The 10092-nt window shown below is 41.9% G+C and overlaps 1 protein-coding gene across 1 annotated transcript; it reads left to right on the top strand.

The window, feature by feature from the left end:
- The first annotated feature begins 1232 nt into the window (after positions 1–1232).
- Positions 1233–9851, top strand: LOC126474424 (trypsin delta-like). The gene is made up of 2 exons (XM_050101895.1): positions 1233–1637; positions 9489–9851. The coding sequence occupies exons 1-2, from the start codon at positions 1233–1235 to the stop codon at positions 9849–9851; spliced, it is 768 nt and encodes a 255-aa protein (XP_049957852.1).
- Positions 9852–10092: the final 241 nt, after the last annotated feature.

The following is a 10092-nucleotide window of genomic DNA, read 5'->3' as shown; positions in this document are numbered from 1 at the left end:
GGCCGCTTGAGGACTGTTCGCCTTCCTTGGGAAATCCCGCGAGAACAAACAACTCACTAAAATCAACATTGAGGCCGAATGGAACGTAAAATGCGTGACTGATACGTGATCACAGCGAATACAGGTATCCACTATAATACAATAAATACAAAATTAGAGATGCCTCTCAAATTGAGTAGAAAGGGACGATATGTGATTATTCAGCTAGAAGTAAGACAACTTCGCAGCCAAGATCGCATATGTAAAACCTTTATGTACGAAGACCGGTTTCAGAATCATAGTTATGGTTCAAATGGCTCTGAACACTATGGGACTTAACTTCTGAGGTCATCAGTCCCCTAGAACTTAGAACTATTTAAACCTAACTAACCTAAGGGCATCACACACAGCCATGCCCGAGGCAGGATTCGAACCTACGACCGTAGCAGCAGTGCAGTTCCGAACTGAAGTGCCTAGAACCGCTCGGCCACAGCGGCCGGCCATCTTACAGCAACTATACACCTAAATAAGGTACGGAGTAAGTGTGTGGCTCTAATACTGTAGGTGCATGTGTTATATTTGGAACATTGTACGTTATTTTTCATGATTAATAATTTTACACTTGCGTACGCTATTCACAGATCAGATTATGCTAAATTCGCCTAAATCAGTCATCGTAAATATAGATTTGACAAATGCGATGTTGGCTGAAAAGTTGTTTTCCTTCAAGAACAATCAGGAGTTTGAGAGACAATGTTCAATTATTTGATGACGGCCTTTCATCAGAAACTCAACAACAGCAACGATACATTACTGCAAAGGATTTACATTCTGACTCGATTTTGCAAAGCTATATCTAGGAAAAAAAGTGAAAATTTAATGAAAACGCCACACAGTCATAAGACAGACAAACTCCGGAGTACAAGATTGTCAATAAACTCTCGACATTCAAGAAATTATATGGTTCCAACAGATGAAAGCAAGCTCCTTTTCCATTTATCCCACAAATCACAAGACAAGGTCGTCTTCGTTGTCTTCGATAAAGATAAAGGACAGCACGGTAAACTCATGTAAATAGCTTCTCGTAGAATCACGACGTTTCATAGACATCTAAAAATGGTTAGATCAGCAGAGATAACCAAGCAGCTCCATTTATCTGACTGAGTCAAGGTCATTCATTATTCAGTAGAGAGGAAACGATAAGATAGGCCGCTGAGGCGGAGACTCCGTAGTCGAGCGCTAGAGACGGAAAGATGAAGCCAGCCCCAGTGCTGTTCCTATTCGTCGCAGCCTGCAGCGCCGCACCATACACGGCCTCTCAGGCGCTGATGCGCCGCCTCGACGGTCGCATAGTGGGTGGTGAGCCGGTGGACATCTCGCAGTGCCCGTGGCAGGTCTCAGTACAGAACGCCGGCCTCCACTACTGCGGCGGCTCCGTCATCAGTCCTTCGTGGGTGCTGACTGCGGCACACTGCCTCATCGGCGTTGCTGAAAGTTACCTGTCGGTGCGAGCTGGTACGTCAACACGCGAGAGCGGCGGCGTTGTTTACAGCGTCGCTAATGCAAGTTACCACGACGTGTTCACCTTTACTACAATGGACTACGACGTGGGTGTCCTCTTGATTGTAGGATCCTTCACCGTAGGTGCGGACGTTCAGGTAATGTTCAGACTGTGCACGTAAAAGAACCACACTCCAGAAGACACTTAATTTTTAAATTTTCGTACAGCTCTGTTTGAACTCAAAATGGTTCAAATGGCTCCATGCACTATGGGATTTAACATCTGAGGTCATCAGCCCCCTAGACTTAGAACTACGTAAACCTAACTAAGCTAAGGACATCACACACATCCATGCCCGAGGCAGGATTCGAACCTGCGACCATAGCGGTCGCGCGGTTCCAGACTGAAGCGCCTAGAACCGCTCGGCCACATCGGTCGGCTTTGCTTGAACTGTTTAATTATATTAAAAGTGTAGCTTTGCAATTAGTGACACAGTTTTAACCTTTTAGTATCATAGTTTCAAGTCATAATAACTTAAAAAAGTATTTAAAACTGACTGCAGTTGTAGGATAAAGACAAGAGGTTCTGGTTGGTTAAAATCCGTTGACTCATCCTTTTAGACACTATTTGCGACACATTTTGCAGAACCACGTTCAGTTAACTTTCTTTGAGTAATTATTTTTATGCCGCGCTGAGTGTCCGCGCGGTTAGAGGCGTCATGTCACTGATCGTGCGGCCACTCCTGCCGGAGTTTAAGTAGCGTGTAAGTCTAGTTACCGATGACCTCAGCATTTTGCTCCGTTAGGAATTCACACACATTTGAATTATTTTTATATTTTACATTCTCTGTCCATGTAGGTACAGTGGACTGCTCGAGTTGTCAGTCTTTCTGAGGCCTTTTCAGCCAAACGTCTGGCGAGGTGGTAGTGGGACAGAGGCAGCCATAGTTGGGAATATTTGGGTGCGGATTTACAATTACAGCATTAACATTATAATCAAGGGAAACCTTCACAAAACTTTGCTAGCAACTGGGGGATTGGAACAATTTTATTTCTGGAACGATGTCACTCGTTGTCTCAGACAAAAATTAAAGTTTGTGTATTTGATTTGTGTAACTATTTTTCGTATGGGCGTGTTATTGAGAGTAAGCTACAGTGATTGTGTCTCTGACAGAAAATAGTTCCGTAACTCTAATATTTTGAGACAATTTAACTCGGAACTATGCAATATATTCTGATCAGTAAGAACCTCACCGAACACCACAATCTCTACTGTTCTTGCTCGTGCCATGGTGGTCATCCACCTGTTGCAGCACTGTATTTGTCTTTCAGCGCCGGCCGGAGTGGCCGTGCGGTTCTAGGGGCTACAGTCTGGAACCGAGCGACCGCTACGGTCGCAGGTTCGAATCCTGCATCGGGCATGGATGTGTGTGATGTCCTTAGGTTAGTTAGGTTCTAGGCGACTGATGACCTCAGAAGTTCAGTCGCATAGTGCTCAGAGCCATTTTGTCTTTCACCTCTCGTCTCTTGCACATCGTAGCTCCACCTCTTTTCTGTTTTGTGTGCGTTTCATCTTAAGCACACTCAAGCGCATCGTATGCTTACCACATAGCGAAGGATACCCATTAGTAACCGCGCGGAGTGGCCGCGCGCTTTCAGGCGCCATGTCACGGATTGCGCGGCCCCTCCCGCGGGAGGTTCGGGTCCTCCCTCGGGCATGGGTGCGTTTGTTATTCTTAGCATACGATAGTTTAAGTTAGTTTAAGTAGTGTGTAAGTCTAGAGACCGATGACCTCAGCAGTTTGCTCCCTTAGGAATTCACACACACTTGAACATTTATTTTTTTACAGTTAAAAAAATAAGCACCATCCAAAATATCTGGAAGTCACTCTGCATCGCTTTATGACGTACAAGCAGCATTGTGAGAATACGAAAGTGAAGATGGAACTCAGAAAGGGAAGATCTTCGGTAGCATGTGGGGCTCTTGACCACAAAGCCTGAAAACGGCGCCCCTAGCATAGTGTTACGATGTTGGAGAGTATGCATGTCCAGTCTCATGCAAATCCAGCGACGCAAATGTAGTTGATTAGATGGTATATCTCTATGTTTTCTACAACATGTAGTTTACAGTTCCGATGGAATACCGCTGGCGTTATTTTTAATCTAGATAATGTACCATAAAAAACTCATCTCCAGTGCTTCTATTCTTCTCCGCTGCGTTAATGTCTAGGCATCGCCACAACAAAACAGCGTAAGATTGTCTTACGTTTTCTAACTCGAAGGCAGTTTTTGTACGTTTCCCAAAGTGTTTGTTGACGCACCCACCAAGTTAGCTCTATTTGTCGCTATTACCTTCTGAATGTTTTAAGCTTTTTTGAATATTTTTTCTCGAGGAAGCAGTGTTTCTGATTTGTTGGTGAATATTTTCATTTTATAACGCCTAGAAAAATACCCAGCTATTGATTATTCCTTTGCAGATTGTCTTCTACATTCTTTATTAGCACATGATAGTCTGCGAAAAAGATGAACGTAGTAAGTATAAATGATTCCCTATATGTTTATCTTTCTAATTCCTGTGTTTTCATTCCTGTAGAATTCTACCACGTATAAGTCAGATGTGAAGATGGTATCGTGTGACCCTGATTTACTGCAGGAGATTGATACTGACTGTGAACACTAATTCTTTTGTGGGTACTGGGATTTGAAATAAATGATGAAATTATTTGGTAATTATATTTCTCTAATAAGCTCTGGAATTTTGATTCTCTGACTAAGTCATATGGTTTCTGGTAATCAAAATGTAACATTTGCTAAGGCAAGCTATTTTCTCTGTGCTTTTCTAATATCTGCTTAACTGTGAAAACTGCAGTGTAACGATCGCCCATCTCTTATTTGACGTTCTCAAATTTCATAATGGAGATCTAGAAGTATATTTACTTTTAAGTTGCAGTATGATGTATAAATTTTAATGACAGAATTGAAAGATATGGTTCTCATGTAATTGCTGCAAATAGCTTACTATGCTTTCTTGAGAACGTTGCGCGTGTTTCACACTTTCTACATCTGTGGAATTTTACGATACTTTAAATTTCAACGAAGATATTTGAAACCCAGATATTTCTTTTTTCGGTTTCCGTTTATTTTTACTAACTTCAGCATGGCATCAGAGTCAAAGATATAACGTTTCACCGGTTTGTATGTTTTTAAGAACGATTTCTATTTTATATGGATTCCATTGACGGATCATCATCTTTCTGTATTGTTCACTGCGGTCTTCATGCAGGATGGTTTCTATCACTCATAAAAGCTTCTGTACACCCTCAAAGTCAATAAGTTCTTCCTGAAACTTCCTGTTATCTATTGACCTTTTTTAAAAAAATACTCTCTCCACCAGTGTCTTCCACAGTAACTTCCTATTCTTTTTAAACTAAATTGCAAAAAATTTGGTAATATCTTGAATTTTCACTTACTCGGATATAAGTTTTTCTTCTATGCATCGCCAGTTACTGATTACCATGTTTTATTCTTTTTTATATATGTAATCTTTACTTAATTTTTATGGTACTAAGTGGATTAATCGAACGGCTGCAATATTTTGTGGTATACATAGCTTCTTCATACATTCGAGCTTTAATCCTTCCTTTTTCGTAATATATTTTTATAGTAAATTTCTTTGCTATTAAACTACTTACATACTTTGTTTAGTCTGCTGGTTCTGCCTAGAAAATTTCCAATTCATCTCGCTTGTTCTTAATTTGTCTCTGCTCTGCTGTTTTGTATATTCGTTCTTGATATATGTTCTCTTGCATATCATCCAGTTGTTCGTCGTTACAAGGTTATAATCGAAGTATGCATCTTTAACTGAGTATTAATAATTTCCCAGTAGCTGTTGGCTGAAATTTTGTGGAACCACGATATTGTCTAGTTGATTTCTTCGCCTACTTTCTGGTATATACCTACTATTAGTTGCCCTTTTGCGTATTTTAATATATAAGTTCACTGTAAGATTAATCCATCCTGCATAGTTATGTGAACATTTTTGCACCTTTTCCTGTGTTTTACGTACCCAAAAGCATTGCCACAGCTGTCAGCGACCAGTATAGTCTTAAAATTTGGTCTTTCAGTTCATCTCTCTTTATAGCACACGGTTGGTTACTCTCCACAACAAATAACTAAATCCCTCTTATGATCCATCGACCAGAGAAAAGAAGCATATCTACAGGCAAATAAGTAAATGGACAAATAAGTAATGTAGAAAAATGTTTTATCTTTGTCACAGATTCCCAATTAAGAATCAGGACTTTTTAAATACTGGAATTTGTAATTTTTTTTGGAACACGACATAAAAAGCAATTTTTAAGCAAGCCTATTCTATTGAAATATTTTATTTCTTCCCTAAAGCGTTGTTTAACATGAAAAAACCTGAAAGTAAGTGCGCTTATAATCTATTCGGCGTAAAATACAAAAAAACATCTCGTACTAAAAATTTTGGGTTTTGAGAGGTCTATTCAAAAAACACTACGCTTTTTAAACAGATCAATAAAGGCATTAGCTGTTTTTGGTCACTGAAATACATCAACGGGCAAAGCTGAGAATCTGTACCAGACAGAGACTCAAACCCGGATTTTTCCGTTTCTCGCGAACAGTCGCCTTGACCATCTCGGCCATACGGACACGATCCCTGACCGACTCAAATTTCCCACTAATCCTTATGTTACTGACGTAATGCCCTTGCCCATTAACCTCATTAACCGCAGGATTTGGTTGATTCTCTTAACACTTCGAGTGTGTTTGGGCATCTGCACTGAAGGGATCGTTGGGCTGTCTCGTCCTAGTTAGCGATATGTGGTGTCTACTTTTTCGGATATGTGTGTAAGAACAGACAATTTTTGATCCCGCAGCAATATATGAACATTGATCAAAGAAATAAGAGCATTAACTGCTACTGGGCACTGAAATACATCAGTAGGAACAACAGACACACACACACACACACACACACACACACACACACACACACACACAAATATACATCGGGCGAGTCACGTAACTCTCGTTTTATTACGTGAACGGTTACACTTATCGATGAGCGGTTTTCGGCTAAAGTTAGAGTGTCGAAGGGAATATTTTTTATTTTTATTTCCCGTTTGATTACTGTGCTTAGTGGTGGTACCAACGGAGACATTAAAGCAAGTACCTTTTTTAATACTTTTTATAATTGTATTCGGTAGCTCGTGAGAAGACAATTACAGTGATATAGCGTTTATTAATGTTGACATTAAAGCTTGACGTAAAAAAATTCGAGAAATATACTAGAACATGGGAGCACGATGGCCGGAAACGGCATCTGAAGTGTAACATTGCCAAGCAGGTGTCTCGGACCAGGCTGCGTAGTTGTATACCGTAAGGTAAGCCTCGGTACGGGAATAAAGCTTTATTTTCCCTTGAACTAACTTACGACTTTCATGCAGGCTCACCTACGAATGTTTTATATGGAAATACGATATAAGCTAGAATCTAGCGTATCAAAAAGGGCTTGGAAAAAGTATTTCATGTTTGTATATCCTCCCGTATCTACACGAACTGGAACAGAGAAATCAGTAGTTTATTCTATAAAAATAAAGAGGTCTTACAAGCTGCAAAAAAGAACTACTGTGTTAAATGTGTAAATGTTCGAAGGAAGATGTGACCTCTCTTTTCCTGTACGTGGCTGTGTGCTTCTTAGAGGTGAAATGCATCCTGTCGGACAACTGCCTCCACCTACCCTGTTTTAAATTATGTCATATGAGATACATTCGCTGAACTAAACAATTTATTAAAAATAAATTAGTGTCCACCTGTACACCGCAAAATAAATATTTTTCTTAACGGAACATCGTTTCATACTGAACGTAAGCGCGTAATGACAGTGTTACCAGCTACGTGCAATACACGCTGTCGACTTATTTGATATTGCAGTGTAATTTCGTACACACGTAAATGAAATAAACAATTTACTAACAATGATTTGGTACCCACCCAAATCACATAACATAGCATAACTTACCTAAACGAGTGCGGGAAATCGTCTGAAAACCACACTCAAGATGGCTAGGCCACCGTCTTTAATCCGGATTCGATCTGAGTTTGGCTCACCTCTATGTCTCACAATCTAGTGCGCTGTGCCTTACGCTATACAAGCAAGTCTTGAGATACCTAAATAGTGCTAAGAAATTACCCGGTACTGCATAACAGACTCGTGGAGATAACATCTTGGACCTACTGATAACAAGCAGACCCGAACTATTCGACTCTGCAAGCGCAGAACAGGGAATGAGTGATCATAAGGCCGTTGCAGCATCCCTGAATATGGAAGTAAATAGGATTATAAAAAAAGGGAGGAAGGTTTATCTGTTTAGCAAGAGTAACAGGAGGCAGATTTCAGAATACCTAACAGATCAAAACGAAAATTTCTGTTCCGACACAGACAATGTTGAGTGTTTATGGAAAAAGTTGAAGGCAATCGTAAAATGCGTTTTAGACAGGTACGTGCCGAGTAAAACTGTGAGGGACGGGAAAAACCCACCGCGGTTCAGCAACAAAGTTAGGAAACTACTGCAAAAGCAAAGAGAGCTTCACTCCAAGTTTAAACGCAGCCAAAACCTCTCAGACAAACATAAGCTAAACGATGTCAAAGTTAACGTAAGGAGGGCTATGCGTGAAGCGTTCAGCGAATTCGAAAGTCAAATTCTATGTACCGACTTGACAGAAAATCCTAGGAAGTTCTGGTCTTACGTTAAATCAGTAAGAGGATCGAAACAGCATATCCAGACACTGGAGGATGATGATGGCATTGAAACAGAGGATGACACGCGTAAAGCTGAAATACTAAATACCTTTTTGCAAAGCTGTTTCACAGAGGAAGACCGCACTGCAGTTCCTTCTCTAAATCACCGCACGAAAGAAAAAATGGCTGACGTCGAAATAAGTATCCAAGGAATAGAAAAGCAACTGAAATCACTCAACAGAGGAAAGTCCACTGGACCTGACGGGATACCAATTCGATTCTACAGAGTACGCGAAAGAACTTGCCCCCTTTCTAACAGCCGTGTACCGCAAGTCACTAGAGGAACGGAAGGTTCCAAATGATTGGAAAAGAGCACAGGCAGACCCAGTTTTCAAGAAGGGTTGCAGTGAAATCCAGGAAGATCTGCAGCAGATAGGCACTTGGTGCAGGGAGTGGCAACTGACCCTTAACATAGACAAATGTAATGTATTACGAATACATAGAAAGAAGTATCCTTTATTGTATGATTATATGATGGTGGAACAAACACTGGTAGCAGTTACTTCTGTGTGCGTGCGGAACGATTTGAAGTGGAATAATTGTATAAAATTAATTGTTGGTAAGGCGGGTGCCAGGTTGAGATTCATTGGGAGAGTCCTTAGAAAATGCAGTCCATCAACAAAGGAGGTGGCTTACAAAACGCTCCTTCGACCTATAGTTCAGTACTTCTCATCAGTGTGGGATTCGTACCAGATCGGTTTGACAGAGGAGACAGAGAGGGTCCAAAGAAGAGCGGCGCGTTTCGTCACAGGGTTATTTGGTAAGCGTGATAGCGTTACGGAGATGTTTAGCAAACTCAAGTGGCAGACTCTGAAAGATAGGCGCTCTGCATCGCGGTGTAGCTTGCTGTCCAGTTTTCAAGAGGGTGCGTTTCTTGATGAGGTATCGAATATATTGCTTCCCCCTACTTATACCTCCCGAGGAGATCACGAATGTAAAATTAGAGAGATTCGAGCGCGCACGGAGTCTTTCCGGCAGTCGTTCTTCCCGTGAAACATACCCGACTGGAACAGAAAAGGGAGGTAATGACAGTGGCACGTAAAGTGCCCTCCACCACACACTGTTGGGTGGCTTGCGGAGTATAAATGTAGATGAAGATGTAGTGTGTTTTCAAATTTGGGATATGGTGGAACACGTACACAGGTCGTTGGTTGTTGTCGGTAAATGCCGGCTTACTCTACAGGTGGTAGACCTCAGTAGCACCGAACCCGAAGCCGGCGCCGTGGTGACCGTCACAGGCTGGGGCAGCCTACAGCCTGAAGGGGAATATTCAGAGCAGCTGCAGGCGGTCACGACGTCCATCATCGCGCGGTCTGCCTGCAACGCCAGCTACGGCGGACTCATCACGGAGCGCATGGTCTGCGCCGGTGAGCCGGAGGGCGGCAAGGACGCCTGCCAGGGGGACAGCGGAGGGCCCCTGGTGGCCGGCAACACGCAGCACGGCATCGTCTCCTGGGGCTTCGGCTGCGCCAACGCCACCTACCCGGGCGTCTACTCCAGCGTCGCCTCCCTGCGGTCGTGGATTAGAGCCGCATCTGGCGTCTAGTCAAGTCACAGTCGTGTGATATTCCAGAGTGATCGTGAATGTATCTTAACTGCAGTCAATAAAAATGTTGTATGCATGAATAAGCCCGTTAAATTACTTTCTTCGCATCTAGTGTTCTGCCCTAAGGACATATATATGTTTCACAATAAAGATAGTATTCGTCTTTCTTTTCTCTTCGCCACCATTCTTTTAGTTTTAAATTATGGCTGAACGTAATGCACATGTGAGCGAAGCCTGCAAA

This window comes from Schistocerca serialis, chromosome 4 (assembly GCF_023864345.2).
Source record: "Schistocerca serialis cubense isolate TAMUIC-IGC-003099 chromosome 4, iqSchSeri2.2, whole genome shotgun sequence".
In the NCBI taxonomy this organism is placed as follows: Eukaryota; Metazoa; Arthropoda; class Insecta; order Orthoptera; family Acrididae; genus Schistocerca; species Schistocerca serialis.
Note: the sequence above shows the minus strand (reverse complement) of the source record. Positions and strands in the feature narration are given on the sequence as shown.